This window comes from Vulpes vulpes, chromosome 2 (assembly GCF_048418805.1).
Source record: "Vulpes vulpes isolate BD-2025 chromosome 2, VulVul3, whole genome shotgun sequence".
Taxonomy (NCBI): Eukaryota; Metazoa; Chordata; class Mammalia; order Carnivora; family Canidae; genus Vulpes; species Vulpes vulpes.
Window position 1 is genome coordinate 37,010,996 of NC_132781.1, and position 15,792 is coordinate 37,026,787.

Consider the following 15,792-nt stretch of genomic DNA (forward strand, 5'->3'; position numbering starts at 1 on the left):
AGCACAGAACTCTTCCAGGGTAAGCCACACAGTACCTTTGCCCAACATTTTTATTTATCTAAGCACAGAGAAGATGAACTCTGGCAGAACAGACAGTTCATGTGCCAGAGCAACATCGCAACAGGGGAGTGTGGCCTCCTTTTCTCTCTGCTGTGATGTCACTGTTTACCCTTTCAGCTCCCTCCTCCATATGGAGTTAGGAAATAATCTGATTCCCATACCTACACTTTCAATGAAATCTTTTCACTTCCACCTACTCACTCTTGCTGCGTATTAGGTTTAAACCTTTGTCCTCTAACTGTAGATAGAAATAATATGTAACATTTCATGCACATCTATTATGTAAGAACAAAAGCTATGTCTTCTGCTAAAGTGACATTAGGAAAACAGGTTAAGGAGCATATCACTGGTCTAAACTACCACAAGAACCTCTATCTCCCCATAGTTGCTCTTTTGTCTCTCTTTAGTCTGCACACAGTTCTCCACACTGTAGCCAAGAATGAGTTTTCAACATGCAAATTTGATCCTGTTACTCTTCTGCTGAAAACCATTCAGTGACTTCCCACTGTGATCAGGATAAAGCCCCAAATCCTTAACAAGACTGCTAAGGCCCCAAATAGTCTAGCCTGTCTCCTTCACCAGTCTCATCTCCCCTCACTGTGCCGCTTCAGCCACAATGGACCAGCTTCCTTCTTTCTTGCCTCAGAGCCTATGCTGTTCTCCATGCCTCCAACGCCATTTCCATTCCCTTACTCCTCCTTCCCCTTCCTTTACCACTCTTTGCCTATTTAACTCATACTTCAGATCCTGGCTCAATAGCCACCTCCTTCGCAGAGTCCTCCCTGACCTCCCAAACTCCACCAGGTTTACCGTGTAAATTTCCTCCATGCTGGGGCACTTGGGGCTGTCGGTTAAGAGGTTAAGCAACCACCTTTGGCTTGGGTTACTACCCCAGGGTCCTGGGATGGAGCCCCATGTTGAGCTCCCTGCTCAGTGGGGAGGCTCCTTCTCCCTCTCCTTCTGCTTGCTGCTCCTCCTGCTTGTTCTCTCTCTCTGTAAAATAAATAAATAAAATCTTTAAAAAAAATTTTTTGTTTTAATTTCCTCCATGGAATTTATCTGTTTGCAATTGTTCTCCTGCAGCATTTGATAGATGCCTCTCTCATAGATGTGAGCTACACGGAGAACAGGGACCATGCCTGTTTTACTTACATTGTGTCCCTAGTTCTAGAGCTGTGTCTGACATGTATAGGGACTGTGTAAATAACTGCCCTTAATGAATGATGAGACAAATGGGGGCTGAGTTGGTTCCCTTCCCAGACTCTCTTTCCTTCAAGGTTCCCAGATCTTGGAAATTTATAAACCATCTTCTCTGTGTCCTCCCTTCTTTTACCATGAGTCACCAGCCTGGCCCCCATCTCACTTAACCCTCTGAAGGAACTACAATTACTAGAGAAAACGGAGGATCAGACACTTGCCTAAGGTCCCAGAGCTAGTAAGGAACAGAGCTAGGATTCCAATGCAAAATGACCTCAAAATCTCTGCACTCTTCACCACTACATATAAGCCCTGCCAATATATCTTCCATTGATATTTCTCTTGACTAAGTGTTCCTTATCTACTTGTTTTTATTAGGAGGATTAGCCCTTTTTGATATGAGTTACAAACATTTTTCTATTTTGTCATTTATGTTTGACATTGCTTTAAGGTGTTATTTTGTTTGGCAGGCTTAGGTCATGATCCTGGGGTCCTGGGATCAAGCCCCATATCAGGCTCCTTGCTCAGTGAAGATTCTGCTTCTTCCTCTCCCTCTGCCTACCACTCAGCCTGCTTGTGCTCGCTTTATGTCAAATAATAAAATCTTTAAAAAAATTTTTCCTTCCCTGTGCCAAGATTCTAAAGGAATTTCCTCATATTTTCTGTTTCCAGTTTTTATATTTTTATTTAAACATTTCATCCATTTGGAGTTTATCCTGGTGTGAGGTACAGATTGACACTTATTTTTTCTCAAATTGTTATCCAGTTGTCCACACCATTTATTGAGTAGCTCACCTTTACTATAGACTAAGTTCCTATATATATTCTGGTTTACTTCTATACTTTTTTTAACCTTTATCTTTGACTTCTCTGTAGTATTTGGCACTGTTTTCTCTGTAGTATTTGGCACTGTTGACTAATTCATTTTCTTGGATGTACTTTCAGTGCTATCTTGCTATTGAATGGTAAATAAACATGTACTCAGGGAACTAGCAAATCAGGGGCAGCAAAATAATAATGAAGAAGATATAATTGCATAGGAAAAATCAGAACTTTGCTCCTACACATCCTTTATAGCTTGTAATATTTTTATCTTAAAGATCAAAAAATTTTTTTTAGATTTTACTCATTTATTTGAGTGAGAAAGAGAGAGAGAGGAGGAATAGAGCAGGAGGAAGAGGGACAAGCAGACTCCATGCTCAGAGTGGAGCCCCACACAAGGCTCAGTCCCATGACTCAGAGATCATGATCTGAGCTGAAACCAAGAGCCAGAATCTTAACCAACTGAGCCATCCAAGCACCCCTAAAAAAAATTTTTTTAAATAAACTCTACACCCAATGTGGGGCTCCAACTTATGACCGTGAGATCAAGAATCACATGCTCAAAAAAAAAAAAAAAAAAAAAAAAAAAAGAATCACATGCTCTACTGAGTCAGCCAGCCCAGGGCTTCAAAATTTCCACCAGTTTGTGCTAACTCCCTAATCTGTATATCTGATCTAGACCTCTCCCCTTTAGTTTTTGAATCTGCCTAGTGAAGGTTACCTGTACATCCTACAGACACTTCAAACTCAACATATCCAGAACCAAACCTGCCCCTTTCCCTTCAGGTCTGCCCTTTGTCTGATGGTCCCTCTCTTGGTAAGCAGTGCTATAATCCATCTAGTCAACCACACTGTACATCTGAAAATCATCTTTAATTCTACCACTTATCACTTTTATCCCCCTAATTAATTGCTTCTTAAACACCTTAAATCCATTTCTTCTTCCTCATCCCCATTCCAATGGTTCTAGTTCAAGCTCTCATTTCTCACTTGAATTGCTAAAACCCCTGACCCTTCATTTTGCTACTTTTCAGTCCCTATCAGTGCCAGAGAGATTTAGGTCTAAAATCCAGACAAGTGAGAACACTGCTCCCCAACTCAAAATGCTTCCCAGGCTCTCCATGGTCTCTGAGTAAAATGTAAAACCTGCTATGGTCTGACCTCTATCTACCCATATAGCATCATGTACAGCAGCCCCCCTTTCTTGTTCTCTGTACTCCACTCATATAGACCAAATTGGGCACAAATTTGAATAATTTGTTCCTTCTGCTTGGAATTTCCTTTCCACTCTTCTCCAAGACTTAACTCAACACTTCCTAGAGACTTAGGTCTTAATTATTCTTGGAGCCCTTAGTGTACCTAGCACATCTCTGTTATAACACATATTGTCTTGTATTGTGATTATTTTCATGTGTATTTGTCTCCCCAACTGGACAGTGAGCATCTTTTTGAGAGCAGAGACTATTTTATTAATCGTTGAACCTCTAATACTTTGCACAGTCCTTGGCCTAGAGCAAGGCTAAATAATATTTACAGAGTAAAGGAATGAACACATAAGAATGTCATAGAAGTTTCAAACAAAAAAATATGTCTATAGCTTGATTTATAGAAGACTAGTAGGTGGTCTGTCAGAAGGCCTCTCAGGCTGTTTTACAGGCTTAGAAACCCAAATTTTCGGGGATCCCTGGGTGGCGCAGCGGTTTAGCGCCTGCCTTTGGCCCAGGGCGTGATCCTGGAGACCCGGGATCGAATCCCACATCAGGCTCCCGGTGCATGGAGCCTGCTTCTCCCTCTGCCTGTGTCTCTGCCTCTCTCTCTCTCGCTCTATCATAAATAAATTAAAAATTAAAAAAAAAAAAGAAACCCAAATTTTCGACACATAGATAATGTTCCCATTATTTAGGAGCAGATTCACACTAACCAAGCATATCTGTAAATTTATCAATTTATTAATTACAACTAGTAATTGTCATATATACAAAAATACTGTTCTCTGTTTAACTAGCATATCCTGAACCTGAAGGTAAGCCTGTATGGGGAGCTGCATTATTCATGCATAATTGTTTGCACTCTTAATGGAAGAAAATAAAATTGTATTCTTGAGGGGCAAAAAAGATCTTACTCTCTTTATATATAAAGTACAGGTAGGGATGCCTGGGTGGCTCAGCGGTTGAGCATCTGCCTTTGGCTCAGGGTATGATCCCGGGGTCATGATCAGTTTAACTCCCAGACTGATTCTTTCTTAAAGAATCAGAATTAGGGGGATCCCTGGGTGGCTCAGTGGTTTAGTGCCTGCCTTCGGACCATGATCTTGGAGTCCCAGGATGGAGTCCTGCATCGGTCTCCCTACATGGAGCCTGCTTCTCCCTCTGCCTGTGTCTCTGCCTGCTTCTCTCTCTCTCTCTCTCTCTCTCTCATGAATAAATAAAATATTTTTAAAAACTAAAGTACAGGTAGATACATAATATATAAACAGATATCTATCTAGCATATCTGTGTATTAAAACTTCACGAGGGGAAGAAATTAGAAAAAAAAAAAAAAAGGCTAAAAGCCTCTTCAGGGATGACAGTAATGATAAAAAGCTTGAGAAACACTAGTTTAGCTCCCAGACTTCTCTGGGTGGCTCAGCGGTTTAGCACCTGCCTTCGGCCCAGGGTGTGATCCTGGAGTCCCGGGATGGAGTCCCGCATTGGGCTCCCTGCATGGAGCCTGCTTCTCCCTCTGCCTGTGTCTCTGCCTCTCTCTCTCTCTCTCTCTCTCTCATAAATAAATAAATAAAATCTTTTAAAAAATCAGAATTAAAAGAGTTAATTCTAAAATTCAAATGGTATTAGGCTGACATGATGTCTCTACAATATCATAGCCTATAACAGGGCAATTACACATGAAAGTCATTGGCCAAGGCTCCTTTCCTTGAATGGGCACTCAGAAAGCTTCCATAGGCTTTAACTCTTCCATTACTAACTAAAGCCTCCCTCCTTCAGATGACTCATTCTCCCTTTGGATTACATATTTGGCATTTCTCAGGAGCCAATACACTTCCTAAAAAATCTTTACATATCTTCATTGGGATCCATTACCTTCTGAGGTTGTATAAAATAGTGATTACAAGCTGTAGATAAAAGTTTGAATGCTGCTTGTTTACACTGAGCATTTGTTTCTGCATCAGTAAAATGGCAGTAACAACACCTCCCTTAATGGGTTTTTAAGGATTAAAATGAGAAAATATATATAGAAAGCCTTAAGCAATAGCTAATTTTAGTACCAAAATTGGGATGAGAACCCTGCTGTGTTATTTTGAATGTTTGTGTGTGTGTGTGCATGATTAAACAGTAAAGAGGGAAAATAGTTGTCCTTGGTATATAGATTCTAGAAAATTAATAAAGTGAGCGGACAAATACTGAAAAATGTGTTTTGCTATGTAAAGATAACCAATTACAGTCATTTATGGAAACGGTACTTAACATTTAAGACCTAATTATCATGCAGCACAATAACAATTACATATATCATTAAATATGCATCAGATTAACCTTGTAAGTTTTATTTGACTGTAATAGTAAAGTACTCATTCTGTACTCTAAGGAACAGTCTTATAGTTAATTGCTCACAATGTATAAGTCGGTTCACTATTTACATTAAATGGGACATAGCTCCTAAATTCATCTGCACAATCCAGAGGTAAAGCTGGATTATCCATTCTTTTTTTTTTATTTTAAGATTTTATTTATTCATGAGGAACACAGAGAGAGAGAGAGGCAGAGACACAGGCAGAGGGTGAAGCAGGCTCCATGCAGGGAGCCCGACCTGGGACTTGATCCCAGGTCTCCAGGATCACACCCCGGGCTGAAGGGGGTGCTAAACCGCTGAGCCACCTGGGCTGCCCCATGAATTATCCATTCTTGATTGCAACTATGCATCTGTTCTGTGACCTGTGAGATAAATAAAGTACATTCCCTTTAATTATGTATAGTAAGTTGCCAAAGAAGCAAGTAGCAAAAGAAATTCCATTTAATTGCTCCATTAATTGTTCTGGAAACCTACAGGTTTCTAGTAGGTAGATATGATTCAAAAAACGAAAAAATTCTAATGTTGAGCATTGGCCAACTCAGCCTTATACAACTTCTAAACAAGCCCAGGGTCACCCTACGGAGCACTTCTAGAATTAGAATTAGAATTTATTTGACTCCTACCATGAACTAGGTATTTTATATATATAGTTCATATCCTTACAAAACTCTTATGAATTAGGTATTATAATTCTCATTTTATGCAAGAAGACAAAAAAGGCACAGAAAGATAATAACTTGCCTAAATACTTGACGGTGGTAAAAGGCAGTAGTTAAATTTTGTAGTTAAATTTTTCTGATAAACAGAAGTCACTCAACAATACATACCTAGTTCACCTACCTTTTTGGATTCTACCCAAAGCCTGATGACTCATGAGACAGATATTCTGCACTTTTCATAGATAAAAAAAAAAAAAAAAGTCAGGATGGTGACCAAGAGGCAGAAGTGATGGGTAGCAAAAACCTAGATTCATGAACACTCTGCTTAATGGTCATGGCATTATGAAAATCCTGATATCTGCTAACTCTTCAGTTTTAAATAGTCAGAGGCAAGTTATTAGTTACATTTGGCCAGATCTGGTTTTCATTCTGGCTGTGCTATCTAGTACCTAAATGACTTTAGGCAAGTGGATTTACCTTTCTGAGTCTTATTTTTCCTTATCTGTAAAGCAGGGCCTTTAGCAAAAATGTTTTTTCCCCTCTTGTTCACCTCTGAGATCTTGAGGGCCCTCTTAGAGCAACTCAGATATGGCACCATGTGAAGAAATGGCTACAAAGACCTTACATTTCTGTAAATAAATTAGCAGGAGTGCTTCAACCTTTTCTCTGCAGACTCGTCATAGTTGGGGTGGATCAAGTTAAATAGTCTAGGAAACTTCTGGGGAAAAAAAAAGGGGGGATTGATTCCTTAACTCCTTTGACTAGGGTGGCCACAAAGAGAGAAAGATAAGGAGGCAGGAAGAGGGAGGCAATGCTCCTGAATGTTAAGAGGCAGCAGCAGAGCCTGAGGAGGCTGGAACCAGACCTGAACTGGGCCACTGGGAAGCCTGCGCTTCTGTGAAAGCAACTTGGTGGATGTGAAATCTTAGCTGAGAACTAAGAGCTGTAGTTCTTGAGGCTCATGCCTATTGTGGGGTGAAACCCTCCCTACTGAGCATGTCACAGGAAGATTCTTTGCCTTGTAGAGCCCTTGTAATTGGCAAAGAGCTCTGCTCCAGGACCTACATCTCTGGATAACTTTATTAGGTATACCTCAGAGCTTAAAGGAAAGAAGTGGAACCCCACAAGAAAGCATAGATTTTTAGACTTTGTTTTTATCTATTTGTATACCAAACTACAAAGAACCACCTCAGGTAGAAGAAAAATGAGTATTAGATGAGATAAAGTTTATAAAGACTTTCAGCACTCAGGACAAGTAACTAGAAATTATAAAGAATGGGACACCTGGGTGGCTTAGTGGTTGAACATGATCCCAAAGTCCCAGGATCAAGTCCCACATAGCACTCCCCGTGGGGAGCCTGCTTCTCCCTCTGCCTATGTCTCTGCCTCTCTCTCTTTGTGTCTCTAATGAATAAATAAAATATTTTTTAAAAAAAGAAATGATAGAGAATGATTTCTTTTCTTTTATATGATTTTATTTATCTATTCATGAGAGACAGAGAGAGAGAGAGGCACAGAGACACAGGCAGAGAGAGGGGCAGGCTCCATGCAGGGAACCTAACGTGGGACTCGATCCTGGGTCTCCAGGATCACGCCCTGGGCCAAAGGCGGCACTAAACCGCTGAGCCCCCAGGGCTGCCCGAGAATGATTTCCATAGAGAAAGAAGCTCAGAAATTACACTTTTGATTCTAAACACAGCAGCTTGGGATGCCTAGGTGACTTATAGGTTAAGCTGCTTTCAGCTCAAGTCATGATCTTAGAGCCCAGAGACTGAGCCCCACTAGGGCTCTCTTTTTAGAGGAGAATCTACTTCTCCCTCTCTGAATCTTCCCCTGCTTGTGCACGCTCTCACTGTTGCTCACTCTCTACCCCTCTCAAATAAACAAAATCTTAAAAAAACAAAAAATCACAGCAGCTTAACAGTTGAAGAGGAGCTGTTGGAATATTCTGGACTCAGTCAATGGCAACTGCATTACAGACCCTGGCATTAGGATACAATTTTCCCTCCGGGTTTCAAGTTCAAAGGCCAACCTCCTCCATTAAGGATGGAAGGGCTTGGGGTACCTGGATGGTTCAGTCAGTTAGGCACCCCACTCTTAATATGGTTATGGTCTCAGGGTCATGGGACCAAGCTCCCACCAGGCTTGGCACTCTGTGAGGAGTGTGCTTGAGAATTTTTCCCCTCTTCCTCTCCCTCTACCCCACTTCCCATGTGCTCTCGCTCTCTCTTTCTAAAAATAAATAAATAAATATTTTTTAAAAATGAATGGGAGGGCTGGGTGGATGTGGTATCAATCTGTCCTGAACATCAATCTTCAAAAACATCAATTCAATATAAATAAATCTGGGACATAATGTAAATTTCTGTCTTAAGATGTTTTTTTCAGAGATGCCTGGGTGCTAGTTGATTAAGTGTCCAACTCTTGATTTTTGTTCAGGTCATCCTGGGCCTGGAGCCTGCTTAGATTTTCTTTCTCCAGGGCATCTGGATGGCTCAGTTGGTTAAACATCTACCTTTGGCTCAGGTCATGATCCCAGGGTCCTCTCTCTCAAATGAATAAATTTTAAAAAGAATCTTTAAAGAGTCTCTCTCCCCATCTCTGCCCTCCCCTTCTCTTTCCCTCTCTAAAAACATATATATAAATAGGGCAGCCCAGCTGGCTCAGCAGTTTAGCACTGCCTTCAGCCCAGGGCCTGATCCTGGAGATCCAGGATCGAGTCCCACATCAGGCTCCCTGCATGGAGCCTGCTCCCTCCACCTATGTCTCTGCCTCTCTCTCTCTCTCTCTCTCTCTCTCTCTGTCTCTCGTGAATAAATGAATAAAATCTTTAAAAAATATATTTAAAAGATGTTTTTTAGGTTCCTTTATAGACATATTCAGTGAGGGGAGAAAGAAGGCGCTCAGTCATCTCAAGTGAAATACAAAGTACTCTGAAAGCATATTGAAGAGTTACTTAACCCTGGGTTTGGCAGGGTCAGGAAAGATGTTCCTAAGGAAGTGATGTCTAGGTTGAAGTGGAAGTGCCCTGGTAAAGGAAGCCTGGAAGTAACAGCGCAAGAAGGAAATGGAGGTATTTCTGTCTGGCTGGGGAATGAAGAATAAGCTGGTGTGGTGCTGACAGAGAAATATGAAGACACAAGGCCCTGAAGGGCCTTCTACAAAGGCTGACCATATAATTTATTGTACAAACTGAGATATTTCTTTTCTTTTATTTTTGTTTTTAGAGAGGAAGAGAGAGGTAGGGGAGAGGGGCAGAGGGAGAGCTAGAACCGTAAGCAGGTTCCACATCGAGCATGGAGCCCGACTCAGGGCTTGATCTCACAATCCTGAGATTGTGACCTGGGCTGAAATCAAGTCAGATGCTTAACCAACTGAGCCATCCAGGTGCCCCCAAACTGAGACATTTCTGAGAATGAAATAAAACCATATTACTAATTATAAGGGACAACAGGAGTAAACCAGATTGTCCTGAGCAAATTGGGACTTATCACCCTACTCATAAGTCATGTTCAGGTGCCTGCACCTCTCTGAAAGCATAGATCTCTTCTCATTTTTCTTTGTATACTTTGCCTTAATGACTTCATCTATACTTGCTTTATTTGTCCATTTCACAAATATTTGTCCAGGATGTGCTTAGAGGCACAGAAGTTACAAAGAAAAAACATAGTGTCTGGGGCGTCTGGGTGGCTCAGCCGTTGAGTTGAGTGTCTGCCTTTGGCTCAGGGCGTGATCCTGGACTTGGGGTGGGTCCTGCATTGGGCTCCTTGCTAGGAGCCTGCTTCTCCCTCTGTCTGTGTCTCTGCTTCTTTCTCACTGTGTCTATCATGAATAAACAAATAAAATCTAAAACAAACAAACAAACACACAGTGTCTGTCCTCAAGCTTTGTCTAAAGATGACACACATCCAAAGAAAAAATTTTAATACAGTTATACAACTTTAGTCCTGGCCTTTCCTCTGAGCTCTAAATTCATAGATATCATTTCCACTCAGACTGCAAAAGACAAATCCAAAATAGAACTTTTAATTTCTCCTCCAAATCTGTTCTTCCTACAGCTGATCTTACAAATGATGCCACTATCCACTATATTGTTGAAGGCAAACACCCAGGAAAGCACTGCCTTCATCAGTGTTATCTTTCCTCTCACTGTGCATTTTATTTTTTTTTTTTTAATTTTTATTTATTTATGATAGTCACAGAGAGATAGAGAGGCAGAGACACAGGCAGGGGGAGAAGCAGGCTCCATGCACCGGGAGCCCGACGTGGGACTCGATCCCGGTCTCCAGGATCGCGCCCTGGGCCAAAGGCAGGCGCCAAACCGCTGCGCCACCCAGGGATCCCCTCACTGTGCATTTTAATTTCTCCACATCTTTCTTAAGCACAATGACTAAATTGGGGCTTAGAATTCTAATGAGGGCCTAACATCAACTGAAGCAGAAGTATGCTTGAGGCTCTTGAATGCTATGTTTTTAAATGAATAGATCCCAGTATTAAGGAATTGTTTTCTTCCACAATAGTACAACATTAATGACTCATATTAAATTTGTTGACAATCATGACAACCAGATCTGGATATGTGCCCCAGCCAGTCTCAAAAAAACTTCAGTGAAGGTGAGAAAGACATGATGGTAAGTCCTCATGTGTCTGACCCTATCTCTTCTTTGTAGAGGTGATTGCAAAGGTGTAAAGGTGTAGGTGAAACACCAATGCTGATAAACTGTTGTACAATGGCTGTGTAAAAGGACAATTAATGCTTTAAAGAATAACTTTAATGTTTCTACCATCTTACTCTCCACACAGCTGCCAGTGTGATCCTTTTAAAATAAATCTGATTACGTTCCCCACCACACACCGTGGAGTCTTATATGAGCCATTTCTGTGAAGAAACTGATCTAAAATACCTATAATACTCAACAAAACTAAAAGACAACCTACAGAATGGGAGAAGATATTTGCAAATGATATATCAGATAAAGGGCTAGTATCCAAGATCTATAAAGAACTTATTAAACTCAACAGCAAAGAAACAAACAATCCAGTCATGAAATGGGCAAAACACATGAACAGAAATTTCACCAAAGACGACATACACATGGCCAACAAGCACATGAGAAAATGCTCCGCATCACTGGCCATCAGGGAAATACAAATCAAAACCACAATGAGATACCACCTCACACCAGTGAGAATGGGGAAAATTAACAAGACAGGAAACAACTGTTGGAGAGGATGTGGAGAAAGGGGAACCCTCTTGCACTGTTGGTGGGAATGTGAACTGGTGCAGCCACTCTGGAAAACTGTGTGGAGGTTCCTCAGAGAGTTAAAAATAGAACTGCCCTACGATCCAGCAATTGCACTGCTGGGGATTTACCCCAAAGACACAAATGCAGTGAAACACTGGAACACCTGCACCCCAATGTTTATAGCAGCAATGTCCACAATAGCCAAACTGTGGAAGGAGCCTCGGTGTCCATCGAAAGATGAATGGATAAAGAAGATGTGGTCTATGTATACAATGGAATATTATTCAGCCATTAGAAACGATATATACCCACCATTTGCTTCGACACGGATGGAACTGGAGGGTATTATGTGGAGTGAAATAAGTCAATCGGAGAAGGACAAACATCATACAGTCTCATCCATTTGGGGAATATAAAAAATAGTGAAAGGGAATAAAGGGGGAAAGGAGAGAAAATGAGTGAAAATTATCAGTGAGGGTGACAAAACATGAGAGACTCCTAACTCTGGGAAACAAACAAGGGGTAGTGGAAAGGGAGGTGGGTGGGGAGTTGGGGTGACTGGGGTGACAGGCACTGAGGGTGGCATTTGACTGGATGAGCACTGGGTAGTATGCTATATGTCGGCAAATTGAACTCCAATTTATAAATAAATACATAAATAAAATAAAAATAAAGTAAAATAAAATACCTATAATATGAATCCACACTCCTTGGCAAAATGTTTTCCAAATTGTTAAACCCTAAATAGAAGTCTTCTTCTGTCAAAACATAAAAAATCTGATTACTCCTTTGCTTCCAACTCTTCTGTGGTACTCTACCACATTCCCTCCCAAATCTAAAGTCCAACCATGGCTTATGACTTGATGCACAATCTGGTTTCTGCCTGTTTCCCAACTTATTTCTCTAATTTGCTGTGCTGTAGCCACAGGGGTCTCCTTGCTTCTTCAACAGGCCAAGCAAGTCCCTATCTCAGGGCCATTGCAATTGCTGCTTCTCCTAGTTTCCCTCTGGAAATCCATGTGCTGCCACTCTTATTTAATGACTAGGTTTCTGCTTATGTGCTCTTTCAAATAAGTAAGCCTTCCCTGTCTACCTCATCTACTCAAGTCAGGCAGGATGCTCAGTCTGCCCTATAACCCCTGGGGCCTCTGCCACAGGACCCCGGCTGGCATGCAGTGGACCATGCCCACATCACTCATCCCTTTATTCTTTTTTATTTTTTTCCATAAAACTTGCCACATTACCGGGCATGATCTAATATTTAGTAACATGTATGTTGTTTCTTATCAATCTCCCCCACTATTATATGAGGCAGAGACTGTTTTGTTCACCGCTGAGTTCTCAACACCTGGAAGACTGTCCGCTCGTTAAATATTTGTTGGCTAAGTGACTAAATAGATTTGCAGGATACATCGAATGTAAAACTACACTATATTGTATCTACTGACATGATACACAGGAAAATGTCTGGAAGAGTATACCAAAGTGTTAACTGTTTGTTTAAAACGGTGAGAGCTGGCTTTCACGTTATTTTCACTTGGGTGAATGTTCTGATTATTTTTTAGCACAAATTTGTAGCATTCGTATACTAAAAGATGAATAAAGAGGCCACACCAGCAGAAAATGCAAATGAATTCAAAGCGAGGTTGGGCACATTTATGAAAGACTTCTAAACAGGTGCAACAGCATAATGGTGAAGATTATCACGGCTTGAATCCCCCTCCCCAACACTTTCGGTTTTTTTTCTTTTTCCCCCAACACTTTCTAGCCGTGTGTTCCCAAGTTACTTATAAGCCAGTCTAAATGTCTTCACCTGGAAAATGGGGGTAATAATGGTGCCTGCCTCATAAGGTCGTTTTTGAAGATTACATGACACCAAGGATGTGACCACCTTTGTACAATTTCTGGCATGCAAGAAATAAATACTTGACAAATAGCAGCTATTATAATAATTAGTAGTAGTAATAAGAGACGTTGGGACGTACCTAACCCTCAAGATTGACATCAGAGTGGACCACCACATCCTCTCATCATCGCGCCTCAATCTGGGCCCCTGAAGCCCAAAGAGGGGATGATGGTTCTTTCCAAAGAGGAGAATTTCGACGTTCCAGAAGCATCTGAGTAAAACGTACCCTGTTTACCCCTACACCAGTCAGTCTGGTTAATCCACGAGCAGCACTGGCAAGCCCCGCGTGGCCTCAGCTGCCTTCGCTGCAACAGGGGCGGCAGAGAGGGTTGGGGGTGGGAAAGTTAGAAACACAAAAGCAGGACAGAACCGGCCCGCTCCACCTCACCGCACTCTGAAGCGGATCGAACGGCGCCACGCACCGGCAAGCCTCCGGCGACCGCCAACGCGCCTCGCGCAAAAGGGACCGCCGCCCGGACTCAGGCAGGCCGCTCACTCCGCCCTTGCACCCCCGGGCCTCTGCCACAGGACCGCGGCTGGCGCGCGGCGAGGCCGGGGCGCGGGCCGAGGGGGCGGTGGCGGCGGCGCCGCGAGGGCCGGGGAGGGGCGGCGGCGACGCGCTCGCGCCTGTGCCGCTCGGGAGCGAGCACGCACCCCGGGGGCGCGCGCGCGCGGGTGGCGGCTCCTCGGCGCGGAGGAGGGGACGCGGTGAGGTGAGGCACGAGGCGTTGCGGCCCGGGTGGCGGCGGTGCGCGAGCCCCTCTCGCGGCCGAGGGGGTGGCGGGCACGGCGAAGGGGCGGAGGGGGAGGGGGCGGGCTGCGGGCCCTGGCGGCCCCCGGGGAAACGCGGCCTGCGGACCCGCAGACGGGCTTGCGGCGCCGGGCCACGCCACGCCTGGGGGAGGGGGGCGCGGGCCCGGCCTGACCCGTGGGGCCCGCCCCTCGGCGTCCCCGGCTCGCCCCGCCCCCTGGGCGGCCCTGCGCCGCCCCGGCCTCGGGATTGCTGTCTCTGCTGGGGCGCGCCTGATTACGCCCGGAACAGCCGCCCTGTGTGGTGCACCTGACCGACGTTACTTTTTCGAGTTTTCAAGTAGGCCTTGCAACACTGGGTAGTTCAGCTCCATTTTGGAGCTGAGGCCGACTGAGGCTCAGGAAAAATGACTTGCCCAAGATCATACAGCTTCAGGAACGAAGTGAGGAGCTCAGCCTCGTCTGCAAAACTACAGACCCTGCACCTGTCTGTCCCCTGCACCACAGCGAAGGCGGTTCTTCGCGGTGCCTCCCTTCCTCCTCCTAGGGACTTTGAATTTGGCAGATGTTAATTTGGAGCTACCACCCATCCTTTCATGGATATTGGTGTCAGAAATGTCTCTTGTGAGAAAGGAGAGGAAAAAAATTCTGCTTATTGCAATATTGTGCTCATGACATGAAGAATGTATACATCCATTACTTGACCGTTAGTATTAACCTCTGTTGAAGTGTCGCTGCTGTTTACTACCTTTCAGACATTGTGCAAGTACCTGTCTTTCAGAGCTTCATTTCCTTATTTGAAAAAACAGCATGTCTGAAGGTTGTGAGGATTTATTTATTTATTTATTTATTTATTTATTTATTTATTTATTTTTGGTTGTGAGGATTTAGAGAGATAATCCACATACAGTGAGTGGTTCCACAGTACTTGGCACATGAGTAAAGTTCACTTGGCCTTTTTTTTTTTTTTTTTAAGATTTTATTTATTGATTAATGAGAGACACACACAGAGAGGGGGGCAGGCTCCACGCTTGGAGCCCAACATGGGACTTGATCCAGGGTCTCCAGGGTCAGGCCCTGGGCAGAAGGCGGCGCTAAACTGAGCCACCGGGGCTGCCCTTGGCCATTATTTTATTAACGAGTGCATAATACCCCTTGCTAAACCCATTTTTCTTCAAAGACTAACTTTTCCTAGGACTAGAGGACGGCATCCTATCCCAGCCCACTTAAAAAGACAAGTTCATTGACAGCAATGTTATCTGAATGGCATATAGACTTAATGGTGAATTATACTCCCGGCTCAGCACGCCAGATGAAAGAAGTCATTCCAGGAGAATTAAAGATGAATTAACCTTTTGTAAAATTAACATTTGTCCATTACATTTTATTTCTTGAGTTCTTTCTCTGGCATTTGGTACATACGGATATGTGCTGGACAGTAGTCCCTGCTTTCATTTAGTCTAGAAATGGGAAAAAAATATGCATTCAGAAGTAATCCCCACAAAGTAGACTGTGATGCCGGAAAAGAGAAGCTGTGGGACTATAGAAGAAGGAGAGAGGTTTTCTTGAGTTAGGGTGAAG

At 43.1% G+C, this 15,792-nt stretch overlaps 2 protein-coding genes across 16 annotated transcripts in view; one reads left to right on the top strand and one right to left on the bottom strand.

Moving 5' to 3' along the window:
• ACACA (acetyl-CoA carboxylase alpha) overlaps nt 1-14,069 on the bottom strand; it is a 307,669-nt gene extending 293,600 nt beyond the window's left edge. For 5 of the 7 annotated variants that reach the window (XM_072747661.1, XM_072747660.1, XM_072747659.1 and 2 more), the window contains exon 1: nt 13,541-14,069. In XM_072747661.1, coding sequence (XP_072603762.1) covers nt 13,541-13,578 — 38 coding nt within the window. In that variant the 5' untranslated portion in view covers nt 13,579-14,069. The remainder of the gene's footprint in view (nt 1-13,540) is intronic. The other 2 variants (XM_072747657.1, XM_025996096.2) reach the window with 1 other exon arrangement.
• Nucleotides 14,070-14,084: 15 nt separating this feature from the next.
• TADA2A (transcriptional adaptor 2A) overlaps nt 14,085-15,792 on the top strand; it is a 51,963-nt gene continuing 50,255 nt past the window's right edge. For 3 of the 9 annotated variants that reach the window (XM_072747671.1, XM_072747666.1, XM_072747672.1), the window contains exon 1: nt 14,097-14,174. The gene's annotated coding sequence lies outside the window, so the exon portion shown is untranslated. Of the gene's footprint in view, nt 14,175-15,792 lie in introns of all 9 variants that reach the window. The other 6 variants (XM_072747673.1, XM_072747668.1, XM_072747667.1 and 3 more) reach the window with 5 other exon arrangements.